Here is a 20158-nt window from a genome sequence, read left to right as displayed (position 1 = left end):
TGTAATATTGTGACTCTTGGATGTTATCAAGCGTACAAAAATCATCTTTTGACTTCACCGAGGTGAAAGAAAGATAATACTGCATTGAGTCTACAGTAAAACACACTTCAGTTCCCACTAAAAATATATTTTTATTCAACATTTTTGAATATGTCACCAAAAACAAGGATACCTCACACCCAACCTTGCAAAATGGGATCTTTTTTTAGCCAAGTAACAGAAAAACATGTTTCCCCTGCAGCCCTTTAAAACCGTCACGTACAGTGTACACCTCAAAAGGAATGATGCAAGCAGGAAAGAAAGAGGCGTGAACCATTTCAACTAACAATAAATTAGGCTAAATCACAGTAGAACAGTTTATGTTGGAATGAGATGGCTACTACAAGGAGCGCATCTCCTTTGGAACCCATTATCAACATTAGTGGACAGAGAATATTATGGAAAAGTCCCTTTTGGGGGGGGGGGGAAGGTTGAACGGAATTATTGGTAGTTGTACCACCCTTTTTTTGTGATCACAACAAAGTGTGAAGAAGGCAAACTGCACAACATGAACCTCTTGGATATATAAATATGTATACGATTATTTGCATTTCCACGCATAACATTTTCCCTTCATGTCCTCAACTTTAAAACTAACAGCAGATCCTTCAAAATACCCCGGCCAATTAATTAGGTACACCAAGCCCGCACCGGATTGGCAGTTCTTGCTGTGATCAGGGCTCCTAATAAACTGGCAAAGGACTGTGAATGTGTGTGTTTATTGTACGTAAAGTGCAATGTTTGTGTGCGGTAACCCTTTGAAGTTGTCACAGGAAGCCGCCCAAGCACAGCAGCAGCAGAACGTGTACGCCGAGCAGGTAGACGGCCAGCAGAAGCGGCGTGCGGCGGCGCCAGCACATGCCCGAGCGTAGCGCCCGCATCAATCCCGGGGTGGCTCCTCGACGGGTCTTCGCGGGGAGAAAGTGGGCGTTATACAGGTAGGGTACTCGAGTCACACGTCTCGACACAAGTGCCCGCATTTCAAAGGCGGTGAGACTCACACGCGTGACGCCGCCTGGGGGAGGCTCGATGAAAACGGCCGTCTCAGAGTGATCCTCCCATTTGGATTGGCTGTGGCGGAGTATTCAACAAAGAACGTCAGTGGACATGACACAAATTCACGACCACTCCATTTGGCCTCTCTTCTTGTACCGCCTGAGTCGATCTTGCGCTTCCAAGAGCTGCTCCTCAGCTGCCAGCCTCTGTTGCGTCTCTTCATCGAGTCTGAAGGAGCGCATAAAAATTATGACCGGTGATTCCCAACCTCTGTACCGTGACACGAAATGTCTTCCCGGGTTCCGTGCAGTACCTCCGCTGCAGCTGCGAGAGCTCAGCCAGGGAGGCGTGCCCCTCCTGCAGGCTGCTCCTCTCCTGAGGAGCACCGGGAGCGCTGTCCACTTCCCGTGAGGCCTGAGATGGAGTGAATGTAACAATTCTAAAATAAAATCATCCAGCCAATAGTCTTTCTGAACATGAAAACAACAACTACGTCTTTTTTGACCATTCAAATTTAGCAGGAGAAAAATGTAAAATTATTTCAACTATTTTAGGTGGGAACTGTCGATAATGACAATTTCTTTTTTTAGATTTCAGATTGGGAAACCAAAAAGCAAAACATGAAATGACTTTTTTTTCTCTTTTGTTCTGAAATTATCATCATTTCTTTGAAAGTGTTTGGCAAAGGTTTGTTGACCTCTGTGTGGTACTGTTCCTTCTGGTATTTGGGCGTGTGCGCATGCGCCTCCTCCAACATGGCGGTGAGCTGTCTCAGCTGCTGGTCACGCTCCGACAGCGTGCTGAGCGTCTGCTGCTTCAGTTGCTCGGCTTGGGCCATCCAGTCCACGCGTTCCAGTCTGCGGGGTGCAGGCGCGCGCAGACGTCACCAACAACTGACATGCACAGGATATGACGCGCTTGCGCTGTTGGTATGTCTCACCTGAGCATTTCTACTTCCCGTTTGCCGCTTGCCGCCATGTCCTCCATCTCCGTGATGATGCCGGCCAAGTGTGCATTCCTGTTCTTCTCCTCAAAGAGCTCTTGGCTGACTTTGATCAGTTCACCCGCTCCCAGGCGAGCCAGCTGTGACTTGTTGGTCTTCAGCTCCATCGTCTGTGCTTGAAGCTGCTCCAGCTGTCAGGAAAGGCCAGAATTATTTGGAGCAATAGCTTTCGGCACCCCTTGAGAAGGACGTGACTCACCAGTCTCTCGCGGTCGTTCTGGAGAGCTTGCAGGGCATTCTTCAGGCTCCACACTTCTCCAGAGCTGCTTGGAGAGAGGCTTCCGGTTCCGGCTTTGGTGGCCTCGTCCAGCTCGAGACTGAGCCGGCAGGCTTTGCGTTCCGCCTGGTCCTTGCTGTCTTGCAGCGAGGCCATGGCCTTGCCGAACGACTGGTTCTCCGCCTTCAGTCGCACCACCAGTTCCTTCTCCGCCAGTAGCTTCTGTTCGACGGCCAGCAGGTCTCGAGCCAGCTCGGCCACTCTCTCTTGAGCACTCTCGGACTCTGTGCGCATCAGGCCTCCCTCCCAGCGCAGCTCGGACAGTTCTTTGGTCTCTTTCTCATGCGCCTCCCTCTCCTTCAGAAGGTTCTCCTCCGCAGCCTGCACTTTCTGTCGGGCGTTCTCCAACTGCTCCCTCAGCTTCTCCACCTCAGCCCCCGAGGCGTTGACGGCTTGCAATGGCATCATCTGCTCCACTTTGACAGCTTCTGACTCACCGGCCTTCTTCAGCGCACTCTCCAAATCGTCGCGCTCCTTCTCCAAGGAGGTGATGCGATCCCGCTGGGCGGCGAGGAGCTGTTTGTGTTGAGAGTCCTTCATGCTGAGAACCTGCTTGAGTTCATCTCTGTAGCCGTGGAGTTGAGCGGACAGTTTGGCCTTCTCGGCGTACAGGTCGTCCCTCTGGACCAGCAGAGAGCGCAGATCCTCCTTGAGACTGTTACTCTCGCTTGCCGCCTCCTGGATCACAGCATCCTTGTCGACCATGACCTGGAGGTGTTTCTCCTCCAGCTGCTTGTACATGCCGAGCACTCTGTCTCGGTCGTCCTGCAAGGAGCCCATGGCCTTCGTGAAGGAATCCAGTTTGGCTCTCCGGCTGTCGCTCTCCACCTCGGCCAATCGCAGTTTCTCCTCGAGGTCTCGCAGTTCTGCTCGTTTGCGTTCCAGCTCCTCGTCAGCCTCACGTGCCCTGCCCTCGGACTCCTTGCGTGCCTCGTCCGCGGCCTGTGAGGACAAACGCAATAGTCTCCGGGCACTCACGGGGAGCAGAAAGATTTTTTTTCTCTTCTTACCTGAGCAACGGCTTGCTCCTTCTCATCCAGCATTTCCACTTCCCTCTTCTCCTTATCATGTAACGCCACCCGCAGGGTCTCCGTCAATGCCTTGGAGGAGTGCAGGTCCGCCTCCAGCTGCTCCAAGGTCAGGCAAAGACGTCGATCGTCCGCCTCCCTGTCCCGCAGCTCCGCCCGGGCCTCGCCGATATCCTCCTGCAGCCGACCCACAGCCTCCTCGAGGGCACGGACCCTCTGGCTGTGGCTTTCCAGCTCGCCCTTGAGCAGCCGTACTTCGCTCTGCGCCGACTGCAATTCGGCTGTGGTTTGCAGGAGCTCGGCGTGCTCCCTCTCCAGCTCAGCTTGGCTCCCATCGAGTTTCTCCGCCGCCTCATCCAGTTTCAACTGCCGCTCCTGGTCAGCTTTTTCTAACCTGAAATGTAAAACTCGAGAATTTCAAGCCAATGCGCGGGAACCACGAAAGACAGATTTGTGACCTACGTGTGCAGTCTGAGCTGGAGTTCCTCTTTGAGAGCAGATTCTTTCTGAAGGTTCTCCGCCAGCTCCTTGGCCCTGGTTTCCGTGTCTCGAATTTCAGCCTCCTTGGCAAGTAGTGCATCGTTAAAGCGCGTCTCCCATTGCCGGGCCTCATCCAGAACTCTGTCTCGGTCGTCCTGCAGCGACGACATGCAGCGCGAGAAGGCGGCGAGCCGGGCGAGAGACTCGTCAAGGCGGGCCTGCATCTCCTGCGCGCGGCTCTCGGCCGCATCAGCGGCTTCTCTGGCCTCCAGCGTGGCTTCTTCTTCTTTCTCCCGTTCGCGGTAAGCCTCCTCCAGTCTCAGCTCCATCTCCTTCAGTTCGGCTCCTAATCTGAATCTGACCGAGTCCAGCGTTTGCTCCGCTTCGGCTTTCCAAAGAGCTTCCTTCTGATGGATGTTCTTTTCCAAAGTTGTTTTCTCAAGTGTGACTTGGCTTAATTGCTCCCGAGCTTCATTCAAGCTGGATTTACAGCTTGCCAATTCTGCTTGGGTTTTCTTCAGCTCCTGCAGGTTCTTGCGCGTCTCTTCTAGGGACTGCGCAAGGTTCTTGCCGAGCTCATCATGGCCTAGCTGCAGCGCCTTCGCTTCCACTCCCAGTTCGCTGATCCTCTCTTGGTACTGGATGCCGTCCTTCTGGAGCTGACGGACCTCCAGCTGCTTCTCCCTCAGGAGTTCCTCCAGCTGACGCGCTCGGCTCTGACTGCCTTCTTTGACCCTCTGAGCAGACCTCAGCTGCTGCTCCAGCTCCCTCTGCTTCCCCATCTCCGTTTCGGCTTCTGCCCTCTGCCTCTGGGCTTGCCTAAAGTCCTCCTCCAGCCGAGCCGCTCGGTCCGTTTGCGCCCGGGCCTCGGCTTCAAGCTCGGCCCGCTCCTTCTCGAGTCTCTCCGCGTCCCGCTGAAGTTCAGCAAGTTTCTCGTGGTGGTCAGCGGCCTCTTGCTGGTATCTGGCGATGCTGCCATTGAGTTGGGCCAGCTGGTCCATCAGACGTTCCTCCAAGTTGTCCTTCTCACTTTCCAGATTTTTTAGGAGGTCCTTGAACTGGACCTCCCGTTTGGTGCCCTCCTCGATCAGACACTTTTCCCGCTCTTTGCTCTCTTGCAGATACTCTTCCATAAGGCTCTCCTTTTCGTTGCTCTCCTGGAGATCCCGTTCAAGAGAGGCCAGTCCAGCCTTCAGTTGAGCCTCCCTCTCCTGCCAGCTTTCCCTCTCTGAAATAAGCGCAACCTCCATCTCCTTTATTTTGTCCTCAAATAAAGCTTGTTCCATTGTAGGTTCTGATCCAATAACTACAGCAGATATTGAACTTGTGTGGTCATCTGGACTCTCCTCTGGGTTTGTTTGGGACTCCACCATTTCTGTCTCGGTTAAAACCGGATCCGAGTGCCGAACCTCCCCGACGAGAGGAGCAGCGTGGTCCTGTTCTTCCAAATGCTGAAATCGTTCCTTCATCTGTTCGATCGCTCGTGTTAAAGCGTCTCTTTCTGCCACTGCAGTGTTCAACTCAACTTTCAAAGTCTGCAGTTCCTCCCGAAGTCTGCTCAACTCAGTGGCTCGAGCATCACCCTCCGATTTTATTTGTGTTTTCTCCTGCCCCTCACGAAGTCTTTCCATCTCCTCCTCCAACTCCAGGATCTTTTGCTGCTTGCCCTTAACAAACTTCCTCATTTTGTCTTTCACCACCTCGACTTCTTTCCGAGCCTCTTCCGCCCGTGTTTCTGCTTCCTCCCTGGAGGCCTCATTGGACCTCACCTTGGCTGCGAGCTCCTGCCTCTCCTGCCTGGCGGCCTCGAGGACTCGCCTGACGCGCTCCGCCTCGTCGCTCACGTTTTCATAGGAGCGTAGCAGGGTTTCATACTCATCCTTCATGCCGTTGACCTTCTCCTCCCATTCCTTGCACATCCGAGCGGCCTCCTCTTTGGCCAGCTCACCTTCTCTTCGACATGCGTCTTTCTCGCTTGCTATGGCGTCCATTGCCAGCTTGAGACTCTCGCAGGACGAGCCCAAACTTTGGTTTTCTAGCAACATGCGGTCTACCTCGTCTATCAGTCTGGTGCGTTCCGCTCGGACCTTCTGGAGCTCATCTTGTGCCGTCTGCATCTTTTGCTGCAGTTCAACTACGAGCGTCTCACTCTCACGTAGCTGTTCCTTCTGGGTCTTGCTCTCTTTCAGCACTTCCTTGCGAGAGATGAGGGCCGCCTGAAGCTTACGCTGAAGCTGCTGTAGCTTGGCTTCGCTGTCCTCCTCCTCCTGCCTCTGCGGAACCTCAACCTCCAACTGCTTACTTTTCTCCTGTTCCACCTTGAGCTCCTGCTCGAGGGAGGCTATCAGTTGATCCTTGTGGCCCACCGTGTCCTGCATTGAGAGTATGAGTGTGTTTTGCTCACGGAGCTGCTGGCTTAGCTCAGTGATCTCAAGGTTCTTCTTGTCCAGAAACAGTTTGAAATCCTCCACTTCGGCTTGAAGAGCAGCAATGGAGCTGGCGGACTGAGAAGATGCAGCGACGGATGCGGCTTCCATTTCTGCTTTCAAGGCTTCGGCACAAGACTCGGCTTGTCTGTACTTTTCACGTAGATCTTTAATTTCATCGGAGAGTGCTTCAATCCGTCTTTCATTTTCTCGTAGGGCTTGTAGCTCCTTGCTAACATCCTGCAGTTCAGCCTCCTTCTGGGACAAACTGGTCTGAGCTTCCCGAAGCTTGCTCTCAAGCGCCAAGTTTGCCATCTCCATAGCCTTAATCTCTTCCCTTAGAGCTTTCAAGGGTTCCTCTGTTTGAGCAGAGAGAACCTCAGACTGCTCGCCAAGTTGCTCTCCTCCCTGAACACTAGATTTATGTTGAACCGAATCAGTCTCAACCGCTGCAAAATCCACCCAGTCTTCTTGGACCCAATCGTCAGCTGAGGTCTTCTCGATCTTTGCCACCAGGTCCTTGCGCTCCTCTTCATGTGGGCTCATTTTATCTTCTAGTTCCTGAACTTTTGTGAGAAGAACCTCACGCTCACCACTCTGCAGCTCAAAACGTCCCATGAGCTCAGTGTATTCTTCCTTCTGCTGCTTCAACTGATCCCGATGGTGCCTGTCTTTCTCTTTGGCTTTGCGGATGCTCTCCTTGCGAGATTCTTGGGCCTCCAGGACTTTCTTCTGCAGGGTTTCGCACTCCGTTTCCAAGGAGGCCACTTGGGATCGTAACAAGGTGTTGTTGGCCTGTTGGGTTTCGGTGTCTTTGCTCAGCTCTCTGTTCGGTGCAAGTGTTTCAGACAAAAGTTTCTCCTGTTGGCTCATCTTGCATCGAAGGTTCTCAATTGCTTCGTCTTTGGACCTCAATGTTTGCTCCAGCTCTGCCACTTTGGCCTGCATCTCCTCCGCGGAATATTTTTCAACCTCCGGAGAAGTTTCGGGTGCCGCCGTTTCATCTTTTTCTGCATTCTTCTTCAACGCCGTCTCCAGATCAGAAACCTTCTTCGTGAGCTCCTTCCGTTGCACGAGCACAACCTGCAACTTCTTTTTTGTGGTTGCCAGCTGGGTTTCAAACTCCTCTTTGGATCTGCGTAAACTCACGAGTTCCTCGTCCATCTCCGGAGAAGAAGTCTCTTCTCGTAACTGCTGAACCTCCACCAGCTGCTCCTTCAGTTTGTTGACTTCACCGTCGAGCAAGACGCGCTCCTCTTCCACCTGGCTGAGTTTGGCAGACATCCTTTCATCAAGCTCTGTCATCTGTTGCTCTTTCTGGCTGAGGCGGAGCTGCAGCTCACAGATCTCCGACTCCTTCTTGGACAAAGATTCGCTGTCAAGAGCTGACATCTGCGAGCGTTCCAACATGTTGCTCTCCAGATGCTGAAGCTTCCTCTGCAGCTCGGAGGACAGGAGCTCTCTGTCCTCTAACTGTGCGCTCAACATCAGGGCCTGGTTGTCCTGCTCAGAGAGGGCTTGGCGAGCCATTTTCAACTCAGTGTGGAGAGCCTGGATCTTCTGCTCCTTGTCTTTGCCGTCATTGGACAGAATGTTGATTTGTTCTTCTAAAAGGCAGATTTCAGCACTGTGCTTCTCCGCCATGCAGCTGCTCTGCTGAGAGAGATTTTGGAGTTCGCCTCTGGCAGACTTGAGCTCCTCTTCAACGTCGCCGGCCCGAGAGACCGCTGCTTCTTTCTCAGCAGTAAGCCTTTGTGTTTCTACTTCTAGACTCTTGATCTTCTCATGTGATACTGCCGCCGCCTCTCTGAGTGTTTCTAGCTCAGCTAGAAGTTCACTGTACCTTTTTTGGAGCTCCTCCGCCAGGGCCTGAGCAAACAGGCCCGTGGAAACATTTTCTGGGGAGGCACCCTCCTGCATGATGTGAACCGCAACGGTCTCTCGGATCACGACGGAGGAGGACGTCACTGAAGTTGTGGAGGTTTCCTGTTCCATGCTCGCGGTCTCCCATGATTGTAGCTGGCCAAAGTCCTGCACGATCGACGGCCATTCCTGACGTCCATCCTGGTTCACGGCTTCTAATAGGGTCCAGCTGCTGTGAGCCACCTCGGAATCTGTGCTGGTGACCATCTCATCAGAGGAAGCCCCTTTTGACTCTTCAGGGGATTCCTGCTGTTCGATGAGCTCTGGGCTGCTTTCAGTGTCCGCGGTAAGGGAGAGGACGGATGTGTCCTCAGCGACCAAAGTGGTCTCATCTTCTTGGGTGTCCTCCAGGCAGTCAGGAGGCATTGCGCAATTATTTCCTGCGTCATCAGTTTCAGTTTGGTCTGGAGCTTGATCAACAATGTGAGACGATGCAACATCACTGGTGCTCTGCTCTTCAGCCACTCGCAGACGTTGTCGCAAGACGCTAAGCTCATTATCTTTTTCCGATAGCTGTTGCTCAAGTGCCGAGAGAGCCACTATGAAAATCCATACAGGTCAAAATGGAAAAACAATGACCACCATTGCTTTTGAAGTCCTTGATTTAAAAAAAAAAAAAAAAACTTTCTACCTCTGTCAGCTTCAGAAGGCGCATCTGCTCGTGGCTCCTCTGAATCCTTTTCAGAAATCTAACCGAGGGGAAGAAGAATAAAATGACTTTAGTTGGCCTGGTTACCTTATCAGAAGCATCAACATCAGTGCGGCGATCTGAAGGTCAGAGGAGAGAGTCGGTAATGACAATGGAAGAGTGCAGAAGAGATTAGAGGGCTCACTGCACGTCTATGACCTGGTTTCTGTCACGTCTTGTCTGACTTTGCAGATAAGACCTTCTTATTAAGAGCGCTCACCAGCTCGATCTGCTGCTCCAGCTGCTTAACCATGGCCATGGCATCCTCCTTCTCGCTGATACTTCTGTCCAGTTGATCTGGAAAGAAATCCATGTGCGCTTAAGACAAAGTAAAATCACCAAAGAGGCAATCTTCTTACTCACCTTGAAGAGCCTCCATTGTGTGCTTGGCTTCAAGACAATGTTCCTCATTCTCCCTGTGATCATCTTTGAGCCTGTTCATTTGTGTCTCAATGGACAGCACGGTGTCCAGAACAAGGCAAAGGTCATCTGGGACCTTAGTGTCCTCCGATGGCTCTACATCGCAGAGGGTCAGAGGTTGTAAATGTCTCCAAATCTCAGCCAAGATGTGGCTCTTCTTCCGGGACTCTTCCTGTCCCTCTTGAAGAGAAGCGAGCTCTTGCTCCAGCCTGGCAACTTCAGATTTGGTCTCCTCCAGGTGGCTGCGGCTGGCCTGGATGACTTCTGACTCCAATTCTCTGCTAGATGCGAGCTCCTTTTCGAGGCGAAATATTTCCAACTTGTCTCTCTCTGACGCATCGTGACACGCTACGGCACTCTCGTTCATCAAAGCCAACTCTTTTTCCAGCCTGGCAACTTCCGTCCTCTCCTTCTCCAGGCTGTCGCTGGCTGCGTGGCTCAGCGATGAAAGCTCCCTCTCGTGCTTCGCTGCTTCCTCACATGCCCGCTCCAGTGCTTTCTGAAGGGCCGCATCAGCTTCGCTGAACCGCTGAGCCCACTCCTGCCTCTGTTTGACAGCTTCGGCCAGCTCGCCCTCCATTTGCCGGAACTCGGCAGTCAGAATCTAGGCAGACAAAGGGATCGTGCAGATTCAGGACACTTCCATGAAAGGCTCAAGTGTATTTAAGAATCTGAACCTGTTTTTGTTGATCCGCACTGGTGACTTCCTGCTGCAGCATTTCCAGCACTTGTGAACGTGATTTCAAGGCCTCCTCAAGCTCCTCACACCGTCGTTGGGACACGTGGAGGGCCTACGAGAAGCCACTGACCAGGATTAGCATCATTTATACATCTTAGTTGTTTAGCGTAAGGTCTCGCACCTGCTGCAGCTCGCCATCATTGGATGATTGTGCAGTGGCCCTCAGCAGCTCCTCTTCATGCTTCTGAATCTGCTCCTGGAAGCGCACATCCTTGTCGTGCACCACTGCCCGGAGGTGCTTCAACTGCTCGGCATGGGCGGCGTCCTTCTCTTCCAGCAGTTTCTCAGTGGCCCGGAGTTGCGCTAGTAGCTCGCTAGTCTTGGCCTCATCTTCACGAAGCTTGCTTTGGAGCTCTTGTAGTTCGCCTTCCGCAGCCACATCGCTTGAAAATGAGCCGTCAGGCGTCTTGTGTCACAAAGAAAAAAAAATAATGGTCATCTTACATACAGACAGTGTAGTATATTTGATTGAGGGCTTACAGTTGCTCCTCCTTGTCCCTTCAAATCATCAATCTGCTTGCTGAGGGAGGTTATCTTGGCTTTGGCCTGTAGTTTGAGCTTACTAAAGCGAGCCTCGCTCTTCTCCCTTTCATTCTGCAAAGAGGAAGCACAAAGAATTGAGGGATTCCGTTGATGTTTTTCATCATTTACAGCCATTCGGTTATTCAACCTTGAGAAGTTCATCTTTCCCAGCCAGCTGAGTGTCCTTGTCACGGATAAGCTCCTTCAGTTGCACCACCAACTGCTCCAGGTGGGCCAGATGCTCGTTGACTTCCTCAGGTACTTCCAACGCTGCTGCAGCCTCGCCTGCGTTGGCAGGAAGCTGAGGTGCGAGTTCACTCTCCTGGGGGGGCGGCAATTTAAAGTGTAGTCAAATTCAGAGTGGTAGTTTGGATTTTTCTAGATCTCACCTGTGTCTCTCCATCCTGACCCTCCTCTCCAGAGAGCTCCTGGAGGACTGTAGCCAGGCGGCTGAACATAAGGATGGCACTGTGCAAGGGATGGGGAAGCAAGCATAAATATGTGATGCATGCTTCGTACAGTTTCATTTAAGAAAACAAAAACACGGATTTATATTTTTTTTTAAAAAGGATCAATTGTAAAATGAAAGTTTAGAATGAAGATGCAATACAATAAGTACGCAGAGCTAAGTACATACATAGCTCTATCTATATATGCATTCATTTTGAGCTCGGAACATTCATGTTTCCTGCAACACAGGCTGCGATCCCTAACATCCGAGCCGTCACGAAAACAACCGACTTTTCCCGAAGCCGTCGTCCACTGCGTTTGCGTCACCGCGTTCTTCCACAGCGACGATTCACCAGAACTATTGCGAAATCCAACCAAGTAGCTGGACGCTGACGCCGAGAGAGGGCGGTGGACATGTCGGGATGTTACAAGCGCGGTTAGCATGCAAGGAGTCGGCTGGGAATCTTTGGTTGTTTACAGTTTCCGCGTCGATGCTACTTAGCTAGCTAACGTTTGCAAATTAGAAGAGAGCGTTTAAATGCACCCTGGCGCGGTTGAAGGCCGTCGAGTGTGACAGTTCCTTGTGGAGTCTGCTAAGCGGTAAGATTGGGTAGAAGGACCTTTGACTCACCTGTATGAGTGCTTCTCGGTGGGTTTTCGGCGCTCTCTTTATCGGCTAGATCTCCTCGGATGGATTTCCAAGCAGAGCCACATCACCAAACTCTCCCGGAAACAAAACCTGCTCTACGCTGATTGGACGACACGGTAAGGCACCGTGTGCCAATTCCAATGCAACAGGCCGTCGGCATCAACAAACGAAGAAGTAAATAATCAAAGCTTTAAAAACATTTCCCCATTAAAATGACTGGAATTAGCTTCACTGAAATGGACATTGTTTTGCCCCATCTGGTCGGCGCTCCTTCGCCACCTGGCGGCAGTATAACTCCTCAGTAAGGTACAGGAATATTAGTCGTTCTTTGCAGATGATAGAGAAATTATGCCTGTGAGCAAGTGCAATTCTAACATAAGATTTGAAGTTTCTGGTGGCTGGGATTAAATTTAGGGATGCTTTAGCACCCCCCAAAAATGGGCTAGGAATGCCCATTCCTGAGGAATTGTGATGTGAATATTTCCAACAACTTCTCTTTTCTAGGTGAAAAATAATAACGCAATGATGGCAAGGCACGACCAGGCAGTCAAGCTGATTGTCAGCCGTGGCAGGCAGCTGGGGCGAAGCCTGGCGTTGCTGGCCCACTACGTGACGCTCTTCGCAGCCTTCGCGGGCCGCTTTGTGCAATGGATGGCGGGCGCCGGGAGTTGGACCACGCACCTCACGCGCTGCACACTATCCGCCTTTGACGGCGTCTACACGCACCTGCGACGCGCTTTGAGGTGGAAGACCGAAGTGGACTGACCATCACACTTCATCTCGTCTTTTACCCTGTGAAGTTGAGGCCTTATGATCGCGTTTTATGGGCTCTTTTAATCCATTTATGTTACATTTGTATGAGTAGTTTCATCATTTTGGTGATGAAAGACAATGCCTCTGACAGGTATGATGTGTTAAAATACATAATTGTCATGACACTACTACAAAATCAACCCCCCAAAATGAATTGATATTAGTTTTGGGAAATATTGGGACTTTTAGTTGGAAAAACACCATGTTGTCATGGCATCTTTGACGATTGTAGCACTTAGACAGCATTCAGTCAGGACTGGGAATGTCTTTGTGGCAGCAACACTGATTGATGATTATACAAGTTTCCTTTTTTTTTTTTTAAACACGAAAAATTATCATAGGTCATATGTTGTATGTATATATTTTTACATATGTATATTGTTCCATAAAACACAACATACTCACTATAAAATTAAAGATTATGGTTATCTTATAAACTAGGTCTGAAATTTTGGGGGGAAATAATTGAATTGAAATTTTCTTTCCTCAACAAGGTGATTGCAATTCAATATTACGACTTTTTCTTCGTCCTCTGACCATGTTTTTTTTTTAAGTAATGTGAATTTTGATTTAATTAATTGGTCAGCCCTAAGATAAACATTAACCGCCCTCCTCCCCACCAATTTTCCATTCCAACAGAATTTTCGTTTCTTTGTGCTCATCGTCACGACACAAGAAAAGCATTGCATTGAAAGAATGACGGCACTGGCGGGGGGGGGGGGCCTCGATTTTACGCCCGCACCGATGGGCCGAGTGCCTCCACGTGACGGATGAACGCGGCGTTTTGTGTCGTGTCAGCGTACCAGGCAAAGCGGCGGCCGTTTTAATGGGGCTTCTTAACGCGTTAGATGAGATTACCTGCAGGGATTAGGAAACGAGAAGGGCATCACAAAGTGGCCTACAAAAGGCATCGCGGTGGCTTGCGCCCTTCTTCGCCCGTTCTTTGTGTGACTGTGAGGTGCCGTTCACAGTAGACCCATCGGGCAAACAACAGGCTGTGGTCATGGGCAATGCGACAGGCAGCACGGTGGATGACCTGCAGGCAGTGGAGATGCACTTGTGGTACAAGAAGTTCATGATAGAGTGCCCGTCGGGTCAACTCACCCTGCACGAGTTCAAGCAGTTCTTCGGCCTGCGCGGTCTCGACACGGGGGCCAACGCTTACATCGAGCAGATGTTCCGCACCTTCGACATGAACAAGGTACGAACGAGTTACACGTTTAGCACAAGGCTCTCGACATTGATGATGTCATGACCGATCTATTTATTTATGTTCCACTGGTGAACAGCAAATTTGGAGTTTAATAAGAGATGACTTTTGTTTGTCTGGCACATCAGATTTGATATTTTCATTTTGGGGTTTTCAAGTTTGACCCATCAAAGCTTTTATGATGAGTTGTCATTTAGAGCTCCGACGTGTCAGAAAATAATTCCACTTTGCCCTTAGTTCATAAATATTACAATATGACATATTTTATTATGATTGTGAAAGTCTAATGTGGTCAACAACAAAAAATGACATTTGGAATCGGTTGCAAAAAACTTTATTGGTAACAAGTGTGATCATTTTATGCATTACTTGCATTTCATTTAAGGCGTTTATGTTTCAGAATGTTTCCAACTATCATTTAGTTATTTTCTAACCTACATTTCCTGAACGAACGAGGATGATTATTTTTGCATTTCGACATGACTTTCTTTCCTGAAAATACTTGCGACCGCTTTCAAGTGGCTGTTCCATTGACTGTGCGAAAACTGTTCTTGAGTCACCATTTTTTAAACGTTCCTCAATATTGGGAACACAATCGTTTCGCTGTGTTGACAGAATGCTGTGAAGTGCATCACGCCGAGGAGTTTCCAAGATTTTGCAAGCCCCTTGGCCAAATTAGTATACAGCGCACTCACAAAAAAAAGCAATTTGCGCAATAGTCGTTCCTCTTTGATGCTTTGAAGGGCGCCTCATTAAAAGCCGCTGCGGTGAGGGACATATGCAATACCTGAGACGAGGTCATCGTCTGCCAGGGAGGGTGGGGGTGAGCCGCCATTGTAATCTTCAGCAGGGAGATGAGCTGACAGCGACATGACGCATTCCCTCACACACTCCTGCCTGGATAATTGGACAATTAGGACCGGGGGTTTCGGGAATCGCAAACGACAGGTGATCGGCTCTCGGAAAAATGCGTCGGCAGTGCGCATGAATGGGTGGCAAAGACTCTCTTGGAAGAAGCCAGGCTAAACTTAGATCCTCCTTGCTATACAAAACTTCTATGCATCATTTCAACAAAGTTCCTCGACACCACTGGGGCTTTGGCGCCATCTTGTGGCATTTTGAAAAGGCCTGAACCAAAAAAAACCCAAAGGGACAAAGTTGTTTCAGGGACTTGGCGAATAGTGAACGTCGAGTACGCGCTGCATTAGTGTCGCCGTCTCAAGTGAGCAAAACGGCGCCCTTAGGACGGCTACATCGACTTCATGGAGTACGTGGCGGCGCTCAGCCTGGTGATGCGCGGCAAGATGGAGCACAAGCTGCGCTGGTACTTCAAGCTCTACGACGTGGACGGCAACGGATGCATCGACCGACACGAGCTGCTCAACATAATCAAGGTTGGAGCCGAGAAGGGCAAGAACTCACTTGCCGGAGCCTGAAGAATAATGACGAGGAATACGAAGGAAGCGATTGATCGTGTGGTTGGTTGTTCCCTCAGGCCATTCGCGCCATTACAGGCAACGAGAACCAGGAAGTGACCGCTGAGGACTTCACCAACAGCGTCTTCGACAGGATCGACATCAACGGCGACGGTGAGAGAGAGAGAAAAATCATTTCTGGGCATTTAAATAGATTGTTATTTGCGAGATTGTTTGATCAATTTTGGCAATTTCAATTTGTTTTATCAATTTATTTGTTATTCTATTTCAAAAATGTTCTTTGCCAGGCTGTTTTTTTTTAATATTGAAGAAACATGATATAAATGTATATTTTGTTCGATTGCATATTTTGTGCATTTCCCCTCTGCCATTATTTAAATTTAAAAAAAAAATAAATGTAAGCATTTATTTTTACTTATTTGTAGCTCATCTTTTTTGGAAACGAGACAACTGTGCATAAAGCAGACTCAAAACGCTCGGGTGTACCTTAATGTTGTGTTCCACGACGACAGGCGAGCTGTCGCTGGAAGAGTTTGTGGCGGGCGCTCGCTCCGATGACGACTTCATGGAGGTGATGATGAAGAGTCTGGACCTGGCGCACATCGTGGCCATGATCCACAGCAGGCGGCACAGCGTTTAGCCAAGTCAATTTGAATAGAATAAACAAGTCCGTATATGCCCAGACCGGGAAAAAAAAAAAAGTGGTTATCGGGTCTAATGATTACAATTGTCCCTTACGTCTGGCCAGTTGCATTCAAACAGAATCCAGTCGCAAGCGAGGGATTCAGTGGATACAAATTAACAGGCACTGATGGGAACACGTTTGTACTTTAGACATTTTTATCTAATCACACGAGTTGCTGCCGCCTGTTACTCAAAGTAGAAACGGATCAACGACATGGGCCGCATTTGTGACTAGTGCCTTTTGGTTTGCTCGTTTGTACAATAAAGTTGCTTGATCACCCAAGATTTGTGATGTTGTATTTCAATTGATTAATGTCATTCACAGCAAGCCGCGAATATGACTCATGTTTCGCAAAGGCTAAAAAATAAAAATAAAAATAAAAAAATCGATGCCCGTGTTGTTGCAATTTAAGCAATTTATTTTGTAATGCCCACACAATGATCATGTCCACGTCGAGAGAAAGTATCTCACAGGAAGTCATATAGATACTTGATGATGTCAAAGTTCACCGTCCTGGGAAGAGAAATAACCCAGTGTGCGTGCGTGCGTGCGTGGTCATCAAAGCGGCGCACGCAGGCACACACGCGTGCATACCTGGAAACGGCGCAAATGAAGTCCACAGAGACGGCGCATTTGTACTTGGGGGCGTCCAGCTGGTCGGCGTGGCTCACCTGCGTCAACAGCTGCAAGGTGACCAGCGAGGAGATCTGAACGAGAAGCAGAGCGAGGCGGAATGACGACGAGTGGAGGCGGTTGCCGTGGATACCAGTCAGGTGAGGAGGGCCAAGCCAACCTGAGAGAAGATGCTGGCAGTGGGCGCCACCCTGCTGTCCACCACGCTGTAAAAGATGGCCAGCAGCCGGTCCAGTGTGAAAGGTTTGGGTCCTAGCAGATGGTTGCTCGTCTTTGGAGACGTACGTAAACGTGAACCGCCATGCGAGAGTTTGGGCAATGTTTCATAACACCTTTGTGGAAGGAGAAAATGTTTCTGAACGCTCACCTTCTCATTCTTCTTCAGGAACTTGCTCTTTTTTATTTTGCCGTGATGCTGTAGGGAAGGAATATTTATGAGATATGCATTTCAATGTTGTCTTTATTATTTTTTGCTCTGCAATTTCGAGCATAATTATTCCTCAGTCTCTTTTTGGGTGATTTTTCAGACAACCCTTTTATTATTTGAAATCATCATTTTAAATCTCAGTCATTTATATAGAGAAATAAAAATAAAATCCTCAGCCATTATTTTAAAATGCAACGTCATTTTTAACGTATTAAAAGTGACTTTTCAATTCAACGTCAGTCTTTTGTTTTGTTTTTTTGTGAATCATTTATCGTTCTGTCACCACCTCACCTTGACGAAGAAGCGCTTGTCGGTGCGGGCGGGGTTGTAAGACGCCAGGTAGGCGGCGATCAGCAGGAACTTGGAGTAAAAAGGTAGCTCCACGTGGGTGTGAGCCGACAAACCTGACGGGAGGACAAAAATATGCAAGCGCAAAGGAATTGGAACCCATACCCATTATCCTTACAAAAGGATAATCAGTTGAGTAATCTATTAAAAAAAAAAAAATCGACAGCCGCAGCCATTGGAGTGACCTCTTAAAGGGCCTGTTTCAGTCTCCACTTGCTGCATCTTCTCCCATTCCAGGCTGAAACAGACACAAATACACACATGAGGGTCAACATTTCTTGAAGAGAAGCGCTGAAAATGCTCCGCTCACCTGGAGACCTCCCTCAAGTAAACCGTTTGCATGGCTTTCTTCAAGTGAGGCTCGATGTTTCGCCACAGCTTGTGCGTGTCGCTCTCTTTCGCTTGCAGACAAACAACACACACGTACGTTGGCCAATTGTTAGCCACTTCATGCTACTTTAGGTGACCTACCTTTCCCTTCAGTCACAGGCTCGCAGAATTTGGTAAAGTTCAGTGCGGCCTAAAGCGAGAAACCAGCGAACAATGAGCATTGACGTGTGGGGCAGGTGACATTTCAGGCGCGACCCACCAGGTGGCGCAGCTCTCTGAGGTCCCGACAGACTGCGTAGAAGATGCCCAGCAGGATATGGATGTAGGAGGCATACAAGTCGGCGGAATAGGACGGGTGCCTGTCTCGGGACAAGATCTGGTGCAGCTCGGCTATTTAAAAAAATAAAAATAAAAAAAAATACAATGAAATAGGCTGAACTAGCACATGTTCACACCTTCAGAGCGCTGTTGGAAGAAAATGGCGTGTGCAAACGAGCATCTCACGTCAACATGCAGTGTGAAGAGGGGCACAAAAATAAACCTTTGGTGTAGTCGGGGAAGTGAAGCAGCAGAGGCTCCAAGCAGCCTGTGTTTGGCCGGAATGTGTCCCAGACCAGCTCGCTCAGCAGGAGGACGGTCAAGTTGTCCTCCACCTGCAGACGCCGCATGCAGGAAAATCGTTATGAAAAAAAAAAAAAGACACACATATTCCATATCGCCCTCACCATTGAATAAATCATATATTTTGAATATGACAAAGAAATATTTGCCAGTAAATTCTGATGTGCAAACTGCCAACTTTGCTGTTAGATGCTCACCAGTTCCTGAAGGCGTACAAGAACCGAAAGCAGGTTAGCATCCATGTCTCGCAGCAACTCTGCTTTTTCCAACACCTGAAGACCACCACCGCACACTGAAGCCAACACAAAGATTGAATAGGACGCAAAAGTGCTTATTCTGTATCCTCACGATGTAGCGCGTCTGCTCAGCGGAAGCCCGGGAGCGATGGTGCCTGTAGATGCGGACAAAATCGGACAACGAAGGGTAGCGGGGGAGAGTGGCGGCAGCGTCCCCGCCAAAGAGGGCCAGCAGGACTTGTTCGAAGAGCTGGGCGGCAGTGATGCACTCGACACAGCTGATGGTGGCATGAGGCAGCTATAAGGTGGACAACACAGCGTTTAAACAATTGCTGCATATTTACACACAGGCACGCACACACACACCTACCTCCAGTTCCTTCAACAGAATGTTCACCACATAACTTTTCCCCGAGGCCCGATGACCGTAGATGAAGATGCAAGGCAAGCTGTACTGCTGAGGCTGTTGCATCAAACATCAAATAAGACAACACAATTACAATCAACTTAACACCATCATTATTAGCACCGGCTGGTGCTAGCCTACAGTTGTTTTTTATTTTGCTGTTCTCTTTTGTCTTGTTTGAAATTATACAAACTAAAAAAAACAAAACTACAACCAAGTGTCTTACAAAACTAACTAACCAACAAATCCTCCTTAGAAACTAATCACCTGATTCATAAAAAAAGTCGAGACGAAATAGAAACGAAACATAATGACAACTAAAAGACTATAAACATGGTCGGCCCGTATGTAAGCGAACGTGTTGAGAGACGTCTTACCTCTCCCATGAGTGACAGAAGCATCCCGGCTTGGACCTCCCGACACGGCAGCTGTTCGGCCACCCTCCGCAGCCTTTCCTCCTCGTAGCCTGGATGCCGCTGCTGCTGAAGTGGCGGCGGCAGCGGCGACGACGACATTTTGCCCAAACTAGTTCATCCGTTAGCTTAGCTCACCTAGCATGGTTGTCAACGAAGGGCTTGAAACGCCACCAGATGTCTTGTCAGAGTGAATAAAACGAAGACTGATAATACACATTACTTTTTAACGACACGGGGGAGAGGGGGGATAATGTCTACATATCGGGAACTGGTGAGAATATGACTAACATGAACGTTTAATTTAAAAAAAGTGGAATTAAGACGACGCCATCGTCAACCATGAGAGAAGTTTCGCGGGTATCCACATTCTACACTGTGAAATCAGCCAATCACAATCAAGCCTCTTTACTAACGAATTATGGGTAATGTAGTTTTCTTTGTTAAAAGCCGGCACACTTATTTTTAAAACACGATATTCTGCTACTGTGTTGTATGCGACTCAACGATATTCGACATAAATATCTGAATATAATAAGCCATAGTTGGTGAAAATACGTATTTATTGCATAAAAGTAATAGACTATTTATGCACTTTAACAAGCCATGGCAGCCGTTTCTGCAGTTATTTTTGTTGATTCATTCATCCTTGCTTGCAGATGTAATTACGTGCTCGATCGAGTGCACTGAAGCCACACATGGCGCGCGCACGCGCGCACACACGGTGTAACAGGCGACGTCAGATGGGGATTAAAGGATGTGGGTTATCCTTGAAATATCCACGGCCGCTGTGTGTGTGCAGCTGATGCGTCGGATGAGCACTGAGGTTTCGCCCGAGTAAACAACTCATGCATGCTCGGCCGTAGTTTTTGTCGAGATGCTTTATTTCGGAACATAAACGAATGCAAAGCAGCTGCGTCAAATCAAGTGATGCTGCGAGTGTGACGAAAGAAGGAGAAG

The 20158-nt window shown here is 49.2% G+C and overlaps 3 protein-coding genes and 1 long non-coding RNA gene across 5 annotated transcripts; 2 read left to right on the top strand and 2 right to left on the bottom strand.

Annotated features, from left to right (window-relative positions):
- Window positions 1-111: 111 nt before the first annotated feature.
- On the bottom strand, window positions 112-11756 carry golgb1 (golgin B1). Its single transcript, XM_052055592.1, has 18 exons — window positions 11623-11756; window positions 10931-11009; window positions 10690-10863; window positions 10500-10613; window positions 10141-10425; window positions 9958-10071; window positions 9224-9884; window positions 9081-9157; window positions 8804-8861; window positions 3806-8711; window positions 3326-3737; window positions 2238-3257; window positions 1976-2169; window positions 1733-1892; window positions 1349-1449; window positions 1192-1263; window positions 1041-1110; window positions 112-947 (listed from the first exon to the last, which is right to left on the bottom strand). The coding sequence occupies exons 2-18, from the start codon at window positions 10997-10999 to the stop codon at window positions 807-809; spliced, it is 8628 nt and encodes a 2875-aa protein (XP_051911552.1). The 5' UTR covers window positions 11000-11009; window positions 11623-11756; the 3' UTR covers window positions 112-806.
- Window positions 11606-12769, top strand: LOC127593879 (uncharacterized). Its single transcript, XR_007960532.1, has 2 exons — window positions 11606-11756; window positions 12145-12769. It is a non-coding gene; the product is annotated as an uncharacterized LOC127593879 (long non-coding RNA).
- A 598-nt stretch (window positions 12770-13367) lies between these two features.
- On the top strand, window positions 13368-16066 carry guca1a (guanylate cyclase activator 1A). The gene is made up of 4 exons (XM_052055609.1): window positions 13368-13654; window positions 14908-15057; window positions 15159-15252; window positions 15612-16066. The coding sequence occupies exons 1-4, from the start codon at window positions 13457-13459 to the stop codon at window positions 15737-15739; spliced, it is 570 nt and encodes a 189-aa protein (XP_051911569.1). The 5' UTR covers window positions 13368-13456; the 3' UTR covers window positions 15740-16066.
- Window positions 16067-16068: 2 nt separating this feature from the next.
- Window positions 16069-19598, bottom strand: orc5 (origin recognition complex, subunit 5). Of its 2 annotated transcripts, none has more exons than XM_052055597.1 (14): window positions 19163-19598; window positions 18750-18842; window positions 18492-18677; window positions 18341-18415; window positions 18064-18175; window positions 17782-17912; window positions 17664-17712; window positions 17503-17593; window positions 17378-17430; window positions 17136-17248; window positions 16785-16832; window positions 16578-16623; window positions 16379-16491; window positions 16069-16297 (listed from the first exon to the last, which is right to left on the bottom strand). In XM_052055597.1, the coding sequence occupies exons 1-14, from the start codon at window positions 19298-19300 to the stop codon at window positions 16283-16285; spliced, it is 1263 nt and encodes a 420-aa protein (XP_051911557.1). In that variant the 5' UTR covers window positions 19301-19598; the 3' UTR covers window positions 16069-16282. The 2 variants fall into 2 exon arrangements, with proteins under 2 accessions (XP_051911557.1, XP_051911556.1); XM_052055596.1 differs by having other exon boundaries at window positions 16578-16688; window positions 19163-19597.
- Window positions 19599-20158: the final 560 nt, after the last annotated feature.

Source organism: Hippocampus zosterae, chromosome 21 (genome assembly GCF_025434085.1).
Source record: "Hippocampus zosterae strain Florida chromosome 21, ASM2543408v3, whole genome shotgun sequence".
In the NCBI taxonomy this organism is placed as follows: Eukaryota; Metazoa; Chordata; class Actinopteri; order Syngnathiformes; family Syngnathidae; genus Hippocampus; species Hippocampus zosterae.
Note: the sequence above shows the minus strand (reverse complement) of the source record. Positions and strands in the feature narration are given on the sequence as shown.